Here is a 19,870-nt window from a genome sequence, read left to right as displayed (position 1 = left end):
CAGTTCCTTCAGGGAGCTGTAGCCTGTTTGGAGAGGGGTGGGGAAGAGAAGCGATGTCACAACACAATTACGATAGGATGAAGGCTTAGGTGTTCCCCGTTTTTCGCTCTCCCACCCTTACCCCAGCAGAACACCATGCTGGGGACTGCCTACCTGATGCCAGGAGGACCATCCTAAGGGAAGGAAACAAGGTCAAGGATCCCTCGGTCTATGCAATTGATCTTGCTGCTGATAGTTTTGGTGTGGAGGATGCTGCCAGGTGGCCTCCTGTGGCTTTTTCTCTCACTCGCCTGCCTCCTGCCCATCACCAGGTCCCAGACAAAGATACCACTCGAAACGTAAGTGGCCTTCCCTTTTGCTTGTTTGTGTTACTTAGCCCTTTGCTGTCTCCCCAAGCTGCCTCTGTTGCTGTTTAATGCACCATCTCATAGGTAGGCCTTCTCTTTCCTTTCAAGAACAAAAATACTCCCATCCTGCCATTTACTTCTGATGCTGCTTGATATGAATGCAATGTACAGGTTAAATATGGTCATCCTGAATCTGGTGTTCGGCGTGACTGGCCTACCGGCATGCATCTTACTTTCTGTACCCTTCTCAAAAAAGTCCTTTTCTTTTAGAAGTTTTTCAATTTACTGACTTGAAATCACCAATTTCTTATTAAAAATGGTAGTCTGGTGCAAGAATAGTCTGGAAATGAAGGAGTGCAGGGAATGTGTGCCAGCTTTGGATGTGCACACGTCCTGCACAATCTCCCTTTTGGGTATTATCACCCTGAATTGTCAACCTTACCCAGCTTTAACCAGGCATGTGCCTGGCTGTATAGGGCTGTAGCATCTATAACTGCTCTTAGTGTGCCAAAATAAGGAAGGGAGAGGGTTATGGGTGCTCTGTGTAAAGTCATCCTGCCTCAGGATGCAGGACAAGCTGAGATGTTATTTTTTTAAAAATCAAAAAATCCCACCTCTGCTAAGAATCAGGTGTGGCTCAGAAAGTGCAGCATGGCAGAACAGGGGAAAGACTGAACAGGTCAGCTTGTGTGATTAAAAGAAATAAATGTAACCTCTCCTCCCCCCGCTGCCCCCAGTCACCATATTTGATTGAGGTAGAAATCCTAACCCCACATACCTGTGAGTAAGCGCCACTGAAGTCAATGGGACTTACTTCTGAGTAGACATGGTGAGGCCTGCAGCCATTATTCAAGCAAATACCTGATACTGAACCTGAGGGTACCATGGGCAGGTAAAATATCTAACAGCTCCCAACCCTGCTTGGTTTACTACAGTATGTCTTAAACCCTCGTTTTCCTAAAGGCTTCCACAGTGCATTGCCAATTTTTGCTGCGCCTTTCTTTTCTTTCCTGAAATCTATAAAGCTAGAAAGGTGGTTGTGAATGCTGGAGCATAATGCCACAATGAAGCTGGCACCCCAAGGCCTAAGGCAAATAAAAATGATGCAGCCCTGCCTTAATTAGCTGGTTTAAAATGGGCACCACCGATCAGAGCTTCTCCCTTCCCACCGCCACTCCGGCCTAGTTATAGCTGGCTGGCTGGCTGGCTGAAGAGGAGGGGGTTGGTGAGTGAGGTTGTCTGAAAGGGTCTTGAAGCAATTTCAGCCGTTTTGGGAAGCCCATACTGGAAAGCTCTTCACTTCTGTCTTTTTCTGGGCCTAGCCACACAACCCGAGCCTTCCCTCCCTTGTAGCAATGAAGAGGAAAAATGAAAAGCAGGGGGCATTACAGGACTCTAGAGGCACAGGGTGGACATGTGTCTTGCTGTACAAACAGCACCCCTATATTTCAAGGGTTGTTGAAGGGCTGTCTTCTATTTCAGGGGCTGGGAAACATTTTCAAGGGCCACTGGATGTTGATTGAAGGCAAGGCCAGGTGTACAAAGTGTGTAGAGCGATTAATGCAACTCTTCTCTTTGTACAATAGGCTATAGTCTAACCTCATGCAAGTCAGAAATTTCAACATAATCTCTTCAGGCAAGAAACAGATTTTGTTGCTGTTCAAGGACATATTCCAGCTAGGCAAAAGAAAGAGGGGAGGGGGAGGGGGAGGACGAATGTGGGGCATGGCCTAGCACTCAAGGGCCAGAGAAAGACGCTTGGAAGGCCACATTCAGACCCTTGGCCTGCGTTTTCCATCCTTTGCTTTATTTGAAGGAGTTTTCTATCAAAGTTAGTGATTATACAATCTTTAGAAGACATTTGAAGGCAGCCCTGTATAGGGAAGTTTTTAATGTTTTGAAAGGGACTTCAGAAATACAGACCAGGAATGAAAAAATCAGGCAGCAAAGTTTCTTAAAGAAAAAGTTTTTTTTTATTTGGATTTTTGTCAGACAAAAAGCAAATAGGGTGCATTCAGGAAAATGAAGAATGCCCGCCCCTCCTTGGGGGTAGCTAACTCATATACCCTCTTGCAAAGCATAGTTCAGCCCCTTGGCATCCCTTTAGCCAATGATTGACAATTTCCTATGGTCATTGATGAATATTCATTAAAGCTCAACCAATTAATAAATTGGTGTGTCCTTTCGGTTCCAAGTTGCCTATTCCACTAGGTGGCGCTACTGGCTTATAAACTAATTAACCTCCTTATTAGTTCCAGGAAGTACTTGTGGTTTAGCAACTTCACACCTAAGAGTTATATCTGGACCCTGGCGGTTAGCTACATCCTGCTTGTCAGGGGTCGTTTCTTAGAAATGGCAAACTGGCCTAACCACAAGCTTCCTGCACCTGCAGGCATCTTAACTGTGACCTACTTGCTGTTTGTAACGCTTGCTGTTTGCAAAGCAAGAGAGAGGAGAATAGTTTTAGCTGCAACAGAGAAGTGGCTTTTGCAACAGAAAAATGGCTTTTAGAGGTTAAACATGGTTCTGGCCTGGCTCTCAACTGGACAGCCTGGCTTCCAATCCTTCATTCCCCCCTTTCCATCACGAAAATGCTGTGACCGGTCACGGTTCTCCATTTTCGCTTGATGGACCTATAGGTACAATATCATAGAGAGCCAGGAAATGTACACTTCTGTGGATACACGGGCCTCCCTCTATGACCCTGTCAAGTTTTCAAATATGATGCTGGGGAACCACGTAGGTGGTGTTCAGAATCTTGACCTCGCACGCATACCCAGCACTCAGACCTGTTCAGGCTCTTGGCCACAGCCGTGGTCATGTTCAGGAAGGTGTTTTCCTTCCACCCGGTGGCCATCTGAGAGGTGAGAACCATCAGGAGGCAGGGTATGATCCACATCCTGATTCGAGGGATGTTCGGTGCCCCAGAACAAAGAACTGTACCACCAACACAGAATTACCCAAAAAGGGTAATACCACAGGCCAAAGGGATGGGGGCCCACGAAGGCTAGGTCATGTGGGCCTCTAACTCCTGGCCCTACTGAGGCGTGAACAGCATCTAGACACAAAACGTTCCCACTCTACACAGGGAAAAGTGGCCGCCTGACACTGATACACTGCTAGGCCTCGGGAGCTATAGGGATGGCAATAGACTCTGTAAAGTTCAAAGGCTGGTCCTACTGGGTGGAGGTCACCTACGTGGTCTCTGACCAGGGCCTATGGAGGCTGAAGCCTGGGGTGACAACCCTTATGCAGCCACAAGAATACCCTACCACATTCAAGGGTATTAGATGTGGAGTTACCAGGCCCAGTAGTTCAGGCAGTATTCTGGGATTTTTTGGGAGGCTCAAGCCACCACGACAACCACAGGTGGGGCTGCAGGATTTACTGACACTTGTTCAGCAATTTCAATACGCACCCGGTTCAGGCTCCCTACCCTGCAATATTTGCATTAAGATAGGCTCCGTCCCATGCAACACCTGGATTAAGATTAGGACCTGGTCTACCAGATGGGGTTGGTACAGTGCTCTACCCCCTGAGTGACAGTTGGTTACCCCCCCCACAACAGCAAGAGCGGTCCAGAACTCGATAGATTTCGACCGTCTCTGCAACTTCCCGTAGGAGCAGTACCCATGTGCGCTGGACAGTGGTGTGGAAGAGAAGCCACAGTGGGGTAGTGGGACGTTTCAATACGGCAACCTCATCAAAGCCCAGTTCCCAATAGCCAATGAGCACGCCGTTTCTTACCACTGGCAAGACGAACCAGTCGTAGCAGAGGTCCGCAGGCCAATAGGGTCAATATGGCTCGGTGGGGTCAGGGCAATAGGACATAGAGCAAATCAATACAGAACATAATAGAGAAAAGGGAAAAGTCCTTGTGAAAGTCCTTGTGATGATCAGTCGTAGGATCGCGTTGCCCGTGGCCCAACGCTGTTCCCGGTAGCGTCAGACACAAGGTGATGATCAGCTGCGTGTGATGCACCCAGGGAATCACGTCAGCTACTCTCACCGCAGTTGGGATGGAGAGGAGGACGGTATACGGGTCTCGCCACTTGGGGATGAGGGGGTTGCGCTTCCACGCTGTCACCCGGCTGGAACTGGTGGACCGGCTCAGCGAGACTGCACGGTGTAGGCTCGAGGTAGTACCTGGAAAGGGAAGCAAACACACACGGGGACAGGAATTGCACTTGTTCCTGAGTGATGTGATCTCCCACCCGCCCCAAACTGGCGGGGATGTCTCAGACGAAAGGGGTTGGTCTGCCATACAAAAGTTCAAAGGGTGATAGTCTCAGTCTCTTGGTTGGAGCGCTCCGAATCCGAAACAAGGTAATGGGCAGGACATCTATCCAGTGTAGTCCCGTCTCCTGGGTCAGCTTGGCCAAGTGGGTCTTCAAGGTGTGATTCATAAGTTCAGGTTTTCCCGAACTCTGGGGTCTGTAGGCTGCGTGTAGCCTTCAGTTTATCTGCAGTGCCTTGCACACTTCTTGCACAACTTCATCAATGAAGGCAGGGCCATTGTCACTGCCAATACTTCTGGGGAGGCCACTGTCCAACCCGTCAGGGTGCAGACAAACACAAGCAGGTATTTGATGCCCCTAACTGGAGGTAGTTCAGTGAAGTCCACAATCAGGCTTTCCATAGGGGTGAAGCCCACGTGTTGTACGCCCGGTGGGGGAAGGTGGCCTTGTCTGGGGTTGCTCTTGGCGCACAGGACACACTTTTGGGAGATAGCAGCAATTAGTTGGGATAGGTTGGGGATGTAGAGTATTCTCCCAAGGTGTGCTTTAGCAGCTGGGCTTCCTATGTGAGTAGACTCGTGGTAGTTCTTTACAATCACGCTGGCTAGATGCTGGGGCACAAAAACACGGTTGTCTGGTAGACGGAACCATCCCTCCTGGAGTGTTGCTCCTTCCTGGCGTGCCAACTGTTGTTCCTCCGGTGTGTAGCGTGGTTCCACATCGTCTGGAGTGAGTTGTGGGATGAGGGCTGTGGTACATACTGGTGGAGGTTTCAAAGCTGCTTCACGAGCTGCGTTATCTGCCTTCTGGTTGCTCCTAGTGACCATGTCCTGGCCTCTCCGATGGCCTTTGCAGCGCATCACGGCAATCTCTTCGGGGCCCCATACTGCTTCTAGTAACATCTCAACTTCTGGACGTTATAGCCTTGCATCCAACTGCCAATTGCAGGGCAATGCCTTTTGCTGTTGGACTTCGCCTCAAAACACAAACAACTCTTGGAGACTTTGGCTTTCTTAGAACTCTTGGAACGGCTTGCCTGGCTTGCACCCCCACTTCTGGGTGCTCTGCTGCCTGAGGAACAACTTGTAACTGCCTTCCTCTTCCCTTCTCTCAGCCTCTCTCCAGCCCACAGTCCATCACACAGATTTATTGAAACGTAGAAACAGCTTCCCAAAACAGCCTCAGCCCCCTCTGGGCTTGGTACTTTTTCTGGGCATCCTCTAGCCCCCTCTGGGCTTTCTGGGCATCCTACAGCCCCTTCTGGTCTGGCTGCCACTGTGGCCTGACATGCTGTCTTCAGTTCCTGCCACACGACCCAGGGCTTCCTCCCTTGGAATATTGGCAACAGCCAAGAATCAAGGCTGGCCCTTAAAATGGCTAGGACCCTTTGGTCTCTCTAGAGCATCAGGCACGTCTACTTCACAAGCTTCCACTGCGCCTGCAGACTTCTCAATGGGTTGGGCAAAGCCTGTTTCAGCCTGTATAGTCCTTATATTCCATAAGGGTGAGAACCGAATGGGGCACATTCACATGCATCTCCTGGCCAAACATGAACCTGTCTGCTTCTTCCACTAGTGTGACGGTGGCAGTGACAGCCCACAGACAGGGTGGCCAGCCTTTCACTGTGGAATCTAATTGCTTGATAGTCTCAAAGGCTTCTTGTTGGGCCGGTCCCCACTCAAAGGGGTCTCTTTCTCTTCCTCTGGTACTCTCATTTAGAGGTTTTGCTAAAATACTGAAGCCTAGGATCCCGATTTTGCAAAAGCCTGCTGCTCCACAACTTTAAGCTTGTCTTTTAGGGATATCACAATCTCTGCCTTTCCTTGCAGTGACCTTCTGACAATTTCTAGATGGTCAGTATGTTCAGCAAGTTGTCTGGATAAATTAGCTAAATCTTCATCCCTTTTTTTTTGCATTTTGTAAAGTGAGCTGGTTGTGTGAATCTTTCAGTGATTTCAGCTCATTCACAAAACTTTGTTCTTTGTATTTCTTTTAATTTTAATAACTTGTTCAATGTCTCCTTTGCAGAGATATGTTCATCAACCTGGGATTTAAGATGGTCTGTTCCCTCCTTACATTCTATTTCTGTTTCTTGCAAATTTTTAGCTGATTTACTTATTTGTTCTTTAAGCAATTTAATTTGTGAGTCACACTCCATGAGTTTGTTGTTGTAAGTAACATCACAAGTATTGATTGCAGAATGAAGATCTTTAACTGTTTGGCTAGTCTCTTTGATTTGCCCAACAAATTCTTCATTCTCTTTTGTTTTACTAGCGTTTTCAATTTTTTTTTTCTCAGTCAGTTCTGATTTTATTGCACTTAACTGCTCAGAAAGTTCTGAAAGCTTTCTGCCTCCACTGTTCACACCTTTGGTTTGTACATCCTTCAGCAATTTCCCTGTCTTGCATTTCATACTCTTTGCATTTGATCTGACATTTCAGAATATTAATCTGCTCAGAATACACATTTGTATTTGAAATAATAGCAGAAATTTCTTTGTCTTTCTCAGCTAAAACCTCTCTGAGGTTGTCAAATTCTCTTCCATGCCTCTGGAGGTCTTGAATTAGTTGAGACCTCTCTTCTAAATGACTTGTGTTTAATCTATTAAGTCCTTCATTTGTCTGTTCAAGATCCTGTTACATTAATTCTATAGCAGCATCCTGTTTCATGGTTTTTTCTCAAAAGTGGGTATTTATTTATTTTTTCCTCTGTTAATGCAGTAATAACTGCTTACTGTTCTGTACACTCTTCTCCATAAACACTGCACTTCTTCTGGACATCTTCCCTCTCCAAAACCTGACATGAGGGAGTGACTTTGCAATGTTCAGTCCTGCATTTCTTCAACCGGGGGGGGGGGGTTGTCATCTACAACCTTCAGCCAGTTGTCTATATAGGGGATCTGGTCAGGATGTCCCCCCCCTGGTCTATGCCATAGTCTCCGCTGAATCCTTTCTTGAAGTTGTTTAACATACATTGGAGGGGAATTACTGGACCTTTCAAGCCTCCCCCCTCCCATTTTCAGTATGGCCCTGTACAGCGTCCCCACACCAAACACTCACACATTCATTTCGCAACTTTTCTCGCCCAGGTGCGGTCGCCCGACTGGGAAACGGAGTACTTGTTGCTACGACCCCAGGGGAATGCCCCGGGGTAACACACATACATGCACAAAGTGCCTCTTTCGGTGGACGGTTGTACGACACAATAACCACCCTGTGCCCCCCTTTTTCTCCTTCCTAATACCAAAGCGTGGGTGGTTCTCAGGGGTCAACCCTTCTACTTAATGCCACTATCCACGCTGGAGATTTGATCAGAACCTCCCTTCTCCTTAATTAAAAGGAGGATTTCCTATCCCCTCAGGGCTTGTTGCCATGTACTCACCCCAGCCGGCTGTTCTCTGCCCTGTCCTCCCAACCTCGGCTCTTCAAATCCGTTGTCCTCTGTCCCAGGATACAGCAAGAGGGTCAAGTTGCCTTCTGTCCCCCTCCGAAGAAAAGGTTCGGTGTGCACTTGGAAGCCAGGAGGTCTGTTGGCCCTCCGCCGTCACTGCCCAGAGGGCAAGGGAGCTGCCTCCTGGTCTCTGAGGACACTTAAAGTCCTTCTGATCCGAGTCACGGCACCAGAAATGAAAGGGACTTCAGAAATACAGACCAGGAATGAAAAAATCAGGCAGCAAAGTTTCTTAAAGAAAAAGTTTTTTTTTATTTGGATTTTTGTCAGACAAAAAGCAAATAGGGTGCATTCAGGAAAATGAAGAATGCCCGCCCCTCCTTGGGGGTAGCTAACTCATATACCCTCTTGCAAAGCATAGTTCAGCCCCTTGGCATCCCTTTAGCCAATGATTGACAATTTCCTATGGTCATTGATGAATATTCATTAAAGCTCAACCAATTAATAAATTGGTGTGTCCTTTCGGTTCCAAGTTGCCTATTCCACTAGGTGGCGCTACTGGCTTATAAACTAATTAACCTCCTTATTAGTTCCAGGAAGTACTTGTGGTTTAGCAACTTCACACCTAAGAGTTATATCTGGACCCTGGCGGTTAGCTACATCCTGCTTGTCAGGGGTCGTTTCTTAGAAATGGCAAACTGGCCTAACCACAAGCTTCCTGCACCTGCAGGCATCTTAACTGTGACCTACTTGCTGTTTGTAACGCTTGCTGTTTGCAAAGCAAGAGAGAGGAGAATAGTTTTAGCTGCAACAGAGAAGTGGCTTTTGCAACAGAAAAATGGCTTTTAGAGGTTAAACATGGTTCTGGCCTGGCTCTCAACTGGACAGCCTGGCTTCCAATCCTTCAGTTTGATGTTTTGTTATGTTACTCTGTATGCTGGAAGCCACCCAGTCAGGTGGGTGGCGTACAAATAATAAAATTATTATAATTATTATCTTTCAGTTGTCCAGCAGCCGTTGACACCTGGACAGCAGAGTGAGCAGGCACCTATGTTATGTTGTTGTAAACCCACTACCACCATGTGACCACAGTCATCCACAGAAGATGACTGTATTTTTTACTCAGATCACAGCAATTAATTCTAAATTCGCATCTATATTATAAATAGGCATATGAAAATTTTATACCCTCTTTTTTCCGGTTGACACACATTACCAAAAAAAAGAGGAAATGCAAGTGGCACATAATGGGAAGGAGGTTGCGTGATAGGAATGCAGAGAAATAGACTGAGGTGGGGAAGGGAATGGGAAGAAGAGGGATTATAAGCAGGTGCTTCTTATCCTCCTACTCTGCCCATGAAATTTTACAAACAACTACCTACTTATTTATTTAGAAGGCAGAAGTACCGGTACCCTCAGGTTGCTTCACAAGTGACATTTTTCGTACATGGTGGCAAGGGCTTCAGCCAGGTCAAAACAAGAAAGTGACCTCATTCATAGGCCTAGCTTGGAGAGCTGGCTCCTTATATTCCTTTCCTGCTTTGTTTCTTTCATTCTCTCAAACAGTGGTGGCTAGTTCCCAATGGGAATGGTAGGGCAGAAGGCAGGGATGTCAACAGGAGGTAAAGCTACAGCCAATAACAGGAAGAGCCGACTCATTAGTTTTTGGTTCCCATCTCCTCTAGTGCTATTTTTCTAGAAAAAGAGGTGCCGGAACTAACCGTGAACACCTTCCTTGTTCTCTTATAATGGCAATGGTGCCCACTTGAGAGTTCTGGCAAGTTGTGACTGAAAAAAACAGTCCTACCATCCTTCCTGCTGAATTCTTCAAGGGGCAACACTGAGACTAAGGAATAGGAAACTGATAAACACATATACTCCCAGGCTGGCTGTAAATAGGAAGGCCGGAAGGTGGGAGCTGACTGAGAGCAGACTAGGGTCAGTGGGCCACTGCGCCATTCACCCTAAGATCCAGCCTCCACTGCTCTGGAACCACCAGAACATCAGAAATGTTCTCATCATGCACAGGTGAAAACTAATCTGTGTAGGCCCTTGTAAGACCCAGATGTTCATAGTTATACCTCACTTAGGCCCAAACTATATGCGATTCTTGCAGAGTTGTGTTTCAAATGTGAATGTGCCCCAATTATATCTAAAGCATGTTTATGAGGCGTTAAAAGGGTGTTTGGTTTTAGCCCTCTTTATCTTTGCCATGTACACTTTGAGGTGTAAATATGGAAGCCCCCTTGCTCTTTGATTTACATTACAAACACATCAGGAAGAAACCAAACCTTGCACTGTTCGCAATACGCTGTCCCAAGGACCTACAGTAAATGTACAATTGATAACAATCTTGTAAGAAAATAAGCACTTTCCCCCCACATCTTATATGAGTGCTGGCATATGTTGCCGGAAGGAAATAAACAATTCACAGTACAGTGTCATGGGACTGTTTAAACAAAGAACAGCTTTATGCCTCCAAGGGTAAATATTACACAGCAACACAACCTAGCCTCAGAAACTGAGGTTCTGAAATTTTTGGCTGCAATCCTACAGTAAGGCTGCTTAAAAACTACTGAAGTAAAGGGATTTAAGAAGCTTAACTGTGCACAGGATTGCAGCCATGGAACACAAGCCATACGTTGTTTCTCCAGTTTAAACTTCATTGATTTCATCCAGTTATTACTCAACAAAATGGAAATATGGCATAGCGATTAAGTTTCATAGCTATCTCCCTTAACCGTTACCATGGTGGCTGATGTGCATAGAACCTCCGGGCACCAACTCTTCTGAACTGCTGCTTTTCTGCCCCTTGTAATCCAACAACATGTGGAGGTTCCTCAACCCTGCTTTACACATCAGTAATCCAACTCCCTGTAGTCCAGCTAGGGCTAGCAGGAGTTGGAGTCCAACAAAATCTAGAAAGCGAGAGGCTACCCATTCCTGGTGTGGAGACAACTTGACTTAATTAATCCAAGCAAGCCAGCAAAACTACCCTGCTTATTAGACATGTAAAACGTTAGTCCTATAGTCAGTTGCCTGTTAAATTATTTAAAATTATATATAAGAGAATACAGCTTGTTCTGAGCTGCTGCTTTGTATTGGCAGAAAGACAGGGCTGGTATCAGGAGGGGCTGCCTGTATTGTTGGGTACCTATCAAGATCCACACTGCATCAAAGCCCCCAGTGCTGAACCCTAGAACCCCCTGGTCATATTCCTCCAACTTGTTCCTGCTGCTTGGTCCACATGCCCCTCTCCAAGTAGTGACTAAAGCAGGAAGGAGAAGCAGCCTCCACCTAGGACTCACAGGGAGAGGGTAGGCAAATGGGTAGAGGCGGCAATGGCAATTCCCAATGAGGGAATCTAGCTCAAGGGTCCCTCAGAATCTGAAGTCAACATTGGCAGAGGGAAATAGCAGCATTTGAAGTGACCAGATGCATCATAATTGCTCATCTGGCTGCCAAACATGGAAATAACTGACTCTTTTTTTTCTTCCCCCTGTATAGAGTGAAGTCCTGGGCTGATGCCTTTGGTGGGGACTTATATTACATAGTCACAAAGTATTCTGGCTCTCTTTTATTGCAAAAGGTAAGTGGTATATAGGCCACATATACTTTTCATAGAAGTGCAAATATCCTTCATTATAATCTTTTGTGCAAATATACCGTATTTTTCGCTCTATAACAAGCACCCGACCATAACACGCACGTAGTTTTTAGAGGAAAACCCGTAGGTATGCCACCCGTAGGCATTCCCTCCATAACACGCACAGACATTTCCCCTTACTTTATAGGAGGAAAAAAGTGAGTGTTATGGTGCAAAAAATACGGTAATCTCTTCTCCCCCTCTCTCTTTAAAAACATATTTCAGAAAAAGCAAGTATTAGGATACTTTATAAGCTTTGATTCTTTTCAAAATTTTGTACCTTCTAAACTTGAGAGGTTCACAACATATCACCAGCACCAAAGAGAATGTTTGTTCTGAAATTTATTTTAAACATGCATACCTAACATTTCTATAGGATATTCAAGATGGTGTACTGCAGCATCTTATAATACAATAATCTCAAAGTTTCAAAAGCTTGTGAATATAAAAATGCTTTTTCTCCCTCCATCATAACATCACAACATGTGGACATCCAAAGAAGTTGAATGCTGGAAGATTCAGGAAAGATAAACGAAAATACTTCTTTATGCAGTGCATAGGAGGCAGTTATGGCCACCAACCTAGATGTCTTCTAAAGGGAATTAGACAAATTCATGGACAAGAGGGCTATCAATGGCTGTTAGCCATGATCGCTATGCTCTGCCTCCACAGTTGGAGACTACAATGCTTCTGAATACCAGTTGTTGGCAGGGATGTAGGAAGGGAGGTGCAGGGAATGTGGTCCGCCCTGATTGTCATCCCTGAGGGGGTGACAAAATGGCACACTTCCTGAGCCACGCGTCTCTCCTGGGAGTGATGCAGTGGCTTGGGGCCCTGTGCTGCCCCAAACGGCAGCATGGGGCTTGCGTCTGCCATGCAGACTCTGTGGGCAGCTTGCTGTGGCGCCCCTCTGGGTGAATTGCCCTCCGTGTGCTGGAGCAGCTAGCTATGCCCCGGGTTGCTGGAAACCATAGAAGGAGGAAGTGCTCTTGTATTCGGGTCCTGCTTGCAGGTTTTCCACAGTATCTGGTTAGAACAGGATGCTGGACTAGATAGGCCACTGGCCTGATCCAGCAGGCTGTTCTTTTATTCTAACAACACCTCCAAGAGAAGGGGGACACCTGCATTACAGTGTTGACTAGCTCACCTCAGCAGTTTCGTACTATTTAGCCTTACAACATTTTCTTGGGGCCAATTATTAAGATAGAGCAGTACCTAGGATAAGAAAAGTATGTGGAACAAGCACCTAGCAAAATTAAATAAACAAAGCTGTAGTCTTTCCCCAGTGAAGTATTGGTGTTTGCCTTGTGCTCTTTCTTTGGCTTCTCTCAGTAACATTTTTGCTGTCATGCTGCTTGCATCAATATTACACAGTTATCGCCTGCCCCCCAATCTCTGCTGTTGCCCCAATACACATAGCTTTCAGCAAAGTATAACCTGGCAAATTATCATCCTGGCCTTTAGGCAGGCATGCTTTTGACCACATGCTCAGGGAAAGAGGTTTTATGGGCAGAGAAGCAACTTATTTCGCAAAACCTCTGAGAGTTGGAATGGCTCCTTTAGTTACTATGGTAACTATACAAGATAGATAGCCTGATTCATTTGGGATTGTGCAGATTCTTTTCTTTACAGGCATGGGGAATCTATGGCTGTGTAAAACTTGTTAGCCTAGAACTCTCATTATTCTTGACCGTGCTGGCTAATGTTGAGGAGACAAGTTCAACAACATATGATAGGCCACAGGTTCTGTTTCACTGTTTTAGGTGGTTTTCACATGTGACACAAAAAAATGTGTTGTCTCATGTGAAGTATATTTTAGAAAATCCTACCATGCTTTTCAGTGGGAGTCAGCTGTCCATGGTCAGTACCGTGCTTGACAGTGTTACACTGCTGGGAGAGGAAAATATTGTCCAATCTGTCTGTCACTGTCACTGTTCTGGAGGCATATTGACAGCAGGGTGGGGCAGTGCTGTGCTTCTTTGAGAGTGTGCTGAGAAGTTAATATCCTGCTCAGCACTAGAATGGGAGCATACACACCAGCAGCATATAATGGCACTAATGTCTGTTGTATAGCATATGTGGTTTAAAAATAGCAGTTGTGGTTTTTCTGAACAAACAATGTTTTGGTTCGTCATATTTCATAGTACTTTGCAGTTTTGTAACAGGTTATCAAAGATCCTATGCATAGACTAATAAATATTTTTGCTGGTGTGGCATGATTTGGTATTTTTCCATCTCACACTTTTCTACACCTTCTATGGACTGTTTATTCTCCCCCACCCCAAGACAGAGAATAGGTAATTGCTATGGGGTGTGATGGTACAGGAAGAGAGGGCATAAGAACAAAAAATAAAGAGCAAAGAAGGATTGGGCAAATGATTGGCACTTCCCTTCATGCAGGCCATATGCACTATTTTGCCTGTAAATTAATTGCCTTCAATAATACAACATATGCCTGTTATATCTGCTTCAGTAGAAGTGTATCATTATTATAGTTTATTTTTCTGTAGACTGCATGTTTAACTGGTGAGCTGTTTTAATCCTTACTAGAATGTATTCAGTTTTCATTTCCTGTAGTTAATCCTAATAATAATAATAATAATAATAATAATAATAATAATAATACCACCATGTGGTGAGCTTGGTGTGTGTGTGTATATACACACAAACAAAGAGAGATATTGTCCCCAGTAGTAATACCATTTTTCATTTCAATGACATTGGTTAATTTCCTTATTAAGTAGAATAAAACACATCTATTGTACATTCCCTGTTATAGCTCAAGTTTTTAATTGCTTAGCAAAGGTATTCTTAGCGACTACTAAGAGTTTAATAAGAATAATCTATCTTTATGACGACCAGTATGCTTTACAATAGGTAGTCTGAGGCTGCAATCCTAAACATGCTTACTAAGGAGAAAGTGCCATTGAGCTCTGTAGGACTTCCGCGGAAACATGCATAAGATTGTAATGATAACTGAATCAAAATTTAATTTATGCCTAGTCAGGATGTTAATCTTGACCAGTACATCTGGGCAGCTCCACAGTGGCCCCAGATACAGAAGTAATTAGCATCATGACATTTCCAACATCAACACTAATTAATGTGGGCTGGAATGCAGAAGAGAAACCAAATACACAATCCAGGAAATGGATGGTTTGACAACTTTTGAAATCTGCTTTTTCTTTACGCCCTTTTGCCATTCCTAATTTAGCTTCATGTCTCTTATCGTGCTTCTTTTGGTAGATTTCATGATGGCTGAACTGACTTTTTGTTGGCAAGTTTTCAGGAGTACCTCAGCCAACAAGGTCAGAGTCACAGGGCTTCTGAGGGTGGTAGACAGAGTTTTGGTGGGGAGCTGCAAGCATTCTTGGATGACATGGATTATTTAGATCCTTTCCAATCTGGGTTCAGACCTGGCCATGGGACTGAGTCACCCTTGGTCACCCTGATGGATGACCATTACAAGAAAGTGGAACAAGGAGGGTGCAACCTTGCTCCTGCTTCTCTTTTGATACTGCTGACCATAGTAATCTTCTTTGACTGGCTCTGTGGAATGGGAATTGGGAGCACCATTGCAGTGGTTCTGATCCTACCAACAGGACCGAGTCCAGAGACTAATGCTGGGAGAGTGTTTTTTGGCCTCCTGGCAGGTTTGGGGCAAGTACACTGATGACACTCAGTTCTGTTTATCCAGATCTGTTTAGCATATAACACCTCTGCTAAGACATTTGCACTGGTTGCTCATTTGATATCAGTTCAAGGTGTTTTCATTTGATATCAGGCCAAGATATCATTTGATATCAGGCCAAGTTTAAGGTGTTAGCAGTGCCTTTCCCCCCAGGGGGTACTCAAGGGTATGCAGTACCAGCACCTTTCTTTCTTTCTTTTTTCTTTTTGTTAAAAAGTGTAGTACGTGTAATAATTTCATGGTGAGTACTGGCACGCATTTTTCTAGAAAAAAAAGCACTGGGTGTTATTATTAGTATCTAGAACCCTTAAGATCTTGGACTAGTTTACTTGCAGGATGACCTTATCCCATATATGTGGACTGCTTTGATCTGCGAAATTGACCCTATTATGGATGCCACATAACACTCATTCTGCACTCATAGTGTGGCAGCACCTGTACTTTGGAATGCCCTGTCTACTGACATCAGGCAGGTGCTTTCACTGTATTATTTTCGGCACCTCTTTAAAACATTTTTATTTTAATAGGCAACCCTTTCCAGATATGGAGAAGTAACATGTGTTTTTATCTCTTTTTAGTTATTGTTGATTTAAAACATCTTTGGAATATTTTTAAATAACTGAGAATTTTTATATTTTATTTTACATTTTTGTAAAATGCTTCAGAGGTTTTCTGGCAATCAAGCAGTATGTAAATCTTGTCCCCTCTTGGCAGCTGCTCTAGTGCTTGTTTTTAAAATAGAATTATTATTCTTGCTTGCCCTCTGATCCAGCCAATAAGAAATCATACAGTAAAAACATAACAGCCTCCCGGATCAGGCCCATGGCCCATCCTGTTCTCACAATGGCCAAGCAGGTGCCTGTGGGAAACCTGCAAGTAGGTTTTCCACTTTTCCCATCCTGTGGTTTCTAGTAATTGGTAGCCAGTTTGATGACATCACCGTGCCTTATAGGCAAACAAGCTATACAGGCAACTCCTGGTTTGTGAAGGGGTCGCATTTTGGGTCATTGCGCACTTGCGTGAAATTGCGTACAACCAGAACACCCAGTGAAAAAGCCTGCAAACACCCTCTTCTGCCCCCACCCTGCCCCATTTTGTGATTTCTAATGACGTTTTAGGGTTACTTCTGGGTTTGCTGTGATGCAGTCGCTGCCTGTATGATGACACCACTAATCCAAATCAGAGTGAGGGTAATGTTCACTGGCTTCACCCTGAATGAGGGAACTTTTTTTCTCTGATTCTAAGTCGCCCTTTCTCAATATTGCTGAAATGGGTAAGTGGGTTAATGGGTGTGATCAATTTAATGAAACACACCTACCCCACCCATTTCAGCTCGACCATAGATTTTATTGACTGGATGTTTGGAGCATTGCTGATGTTACAGTGCTAACCAGTGCCAAAGGTGCTAACTTATCTTCATTGGAAGTGTACCTTTTTGCTATGAAGTGATAAATGAATTCTTGTGGCTTTCCTGTAGGACTCGTCTGACAAATGGTTCTTGGTATTTCATTACTTACATAGATCATTAGTTTTCCCCATGAAATCCGCAGATGCCTGTTGGGATTTGTGTGGACTGGAAGTCCTATAGCTCTTATTCTATATCTGCTGTTCTCAATTAAACCTGGTGCACCCAAGGAGGCAGAACTTTTTCCTTTTGCTGTGGCTTTTAAGGATGTTTGTTTTGCGTGTTTAGACCTTTTAACCTCCCCCTTAAATAAATTCAGACAAGACTCAAATTTTGGTTTGGTTTTTGGCAGAATTTAGGCCACAACTTTATTGATTACATCAAGTGACTGGTTGCATAGACTCTGGTTCGACGAGCTCCCTGCACCGTGGCAGGTAGGGCTGACCTAGGGCACCAGCATAGGTCAGCCTAGGGTGAACACCTGGAACAGCGGAAAGCCGGGGTCAGGCTAGTCCACCACCCAGATGTCCCCCTGGACTCAGGCACAGGCACAACCCCTCTTAGGGTTGACCAAACCATTGAGTCTCTGGATTCCTTTAACAGAATACCCTTCTCATAGGGATGACAAGAGCGTTTCCCCATCCCTATCACCTGAACCAGAGCCTATCCGCAACCTTACAAGTTGTGACGATTTGCTATGTGGCAGGCGAAACCCAAATGGCAACAGCCAATCAGCCAAGTGGGGAAAATTCCTGCCGTGCCCCTGTCCCAACGACAGACGACACACGATGGCATAGCAAGGTCAAGTGCAAGCCCTAAATATAGGGAGAGGTGGGCGGGTGTTCCGATGCACTGACCCAAAGAGGAAGCTCAGGGTAACGTGCAAAGAGGAAGCTCAGGGTCACGTGCATGGGCATATATAGGTCCCTCGATCCGTTTGGCTAGCATCCCATTGGCCTCATTAAACCCAGCATCAAGGGACCTACCAACAGGGTGTTGTGGCTATCCAATCATACCCTCCCACAACACAGGGTTTGGTTGCCAGGTCGCACCACAACACGTGCCCTCTTTGAGGGAGGAAATGATTTCTCTTTGCTGCCTCTTCTACGAGTCTATAACACTGTATAAAAATGGTTCTATTTTGACTTAGTGTTGTAATGGCTTTAAATGTCCCACAAGGGTTGTTTGCCCTTTGATGCAATATACTCTGGAGAAGGGATGTGAGTGTGCAGCTTTCTGGAGGATGCCATACCATTTGTGTATGAATCAATGCTGCAGAGAACGTGAGTCCTGTCAAAATCTTCCAGTGCTGCAGTTGTGTCTGTTATTGCTTGGAGGGGAAAGCTTTAGGTGGAAATATTGCTCTGTCAAACCACCTTTCCTAAGCTAATCACTCACTTTCTCTGCCATTGTCTTGCTACTAAATTTCATCATGGGAATGAGGCATCCCACTTAGGTGGTTTGGGGAAAGTAGCATATATCATTCTTTGCACTTGTCCTCATTTCTCTGTGAACATCAGAGTTGGATGCTGCAAGCAACAAATCATTTTTTCTGTTTTATAACAAATCCATTTACTGCTATAACTATCAGAGGAGCTGACAGAGAAACCAATAAGATGTTTTGTGCAGCACCAACTCGTCTCTTTTCCCATGGAGCCCAGTATGATGTTTCCATCCTCAAGAAATTGAATTTGACCCAAGAATGTGCAACAGAGTACTGAACCAGGTTCTCTGTTGCTAAGCTGTTTCTCAGGCCCAAACTAAATTTGATAGTAAACCAAGTTATTTAAATCTATGTCTGAATTATATAAGCACATATAAAGTGAAGGACAGCTAGTATAATGATGCATGGAACTTAAGTTAAAGAGAGTAGGGTTCCTGTGGGGATTGGAGAGAACTATTTCAATTTATGACACAACTTTCAACTTTGATGTAGACCTAGCTTCTGCTTTAGCTTCCCTCCGCTCATGCCCACACTTTATAACTTAAGCATGGAGATAGCAGATGAACTGTGACTTTTCCAAAATATAGTAGTAAGAAGCCAGAAGCTGTGAAATGTAGTCTGAGTCCACAGACAGCAATCTAGGTCGGCTATTAAAGGTATAATTGCTGTCAGAAGTGCATGATGCCCATAGGCAGTGCAGGGACAACTGAAACAATGGGCAGAGGAAAAATACTGGGTTGAATTAAGCCACAACTTCATTGATTACAGGAAAGGATAGGTTTGGCTAAGGCATTGAGCATGTATCCAGCATCAAGCACCCTGCATTCTGCCTGATCGGAACTGAGAGGGGTTGACCCTGTGCTGGGGAGTCGACCCCAACATGGATTAGGTCCCATAACCCCACACAGATCACCACTGGGAGAGGTATATTGGCCCATCAGTCCCTTTGAGGACTCCTGGACAGTGTCACCAATCCTGGACCCTTTAACAGGGTACCCCCACAACTAAGGATCTGGTCCAGTGCCCTATCCCCCAAAATTGTGCGGTTGCTATGAGGTAAGTGAAAACTTGCAAGCTGGCCAGTTTGCTTGCAGAAAATTTCTTTCTGGCCCCAATATGGTGAACAAGTAAACAATAGCAAGGCCGATATATTTGTGGTATACAAGGTTCTCCCACTTCCCATTGTATCTTCACAACAATCCCGTGAGGCGGGTTAGGCTGAGAAACAGTAGGTGCCCCAAGGTCATCCAGCAAGCCTCAGGTCTGAGTTTTTCTTTTTTCGTGTATTTGCCTGAACAAAATGTGGTGGGCACTGTTCCATTGTGAGCCTACCACAGAATGTATTATGTACATCTGGATGACACACCCTTATAGAATAGAATGAAAGCTTGTAAGATACAAAAGTCTTGCGGCTTATTTATCTTCATGCCTGTTGTTCCACCCTGAATCACTCTGGTGTCATTATTGTTAATGAATTCTGGGGTTGTTAATATTTGATCTAGAAAGACAGACAGACAGACAGACATTTCTATGCAGAAGGCACACAAGAGATTCTCATCCAGCTGTGCGTTCCTAGGTGGGATTTCCTGATCTCACAGGCGAGGAGCACAATTAAAACTCTTAAGAGTAGCAGAGCTGAGCATATTTGTCAGCAAAATTGTGCTGCTGAATCAAATGGATTAGGCAGCAGATGATGTGTGATGATGAGT

At 44.9% G+C, this 19,870-nt stretch overlaps 1 protein-coding gene across 1 annotated transcript in view; it reads left to right on the top strand.

The window, feature by feature from the left end:
- Positions 1-153: 153 nt before the first annotated feature.
- Positions 154-19,870, top strand: part of CACNA2D4 (calcium voltage-gated channel auxiliary subunit alpha2delta 4) — a 172,063-nt gene continuing 152,346 nt past the window's right edge. The window contains exons 1-2 of the mRNA XM_082240685.1: positions 154-338; positions 11,483-11,564. Of these exons, the coding sequence (XP_082096811.1) occupies positions 211-338; positions 11,483-11,564 (210 nt within the window). The 5' untranslated portion in view covers positions 154-210. The remainder of the gene's footprint in view (positions 339-11,482; positions 11,565-19,870) is intronic.

Source organism: Podarcis vaucheri, assembly GCF_965113315.1.
Source record: "Podarcis vaucheri genome assembly, chromosome: 10".
Lineage (NCBI taxonomy): Eukaryota > Metazoa > Chordata > Lepidosauria > Squamata > Lacertidae > Podarcis > Podarcis vaucheri.
This window is presented reverse-complemented; position numbering and strand designations above follow the sequence as displayed.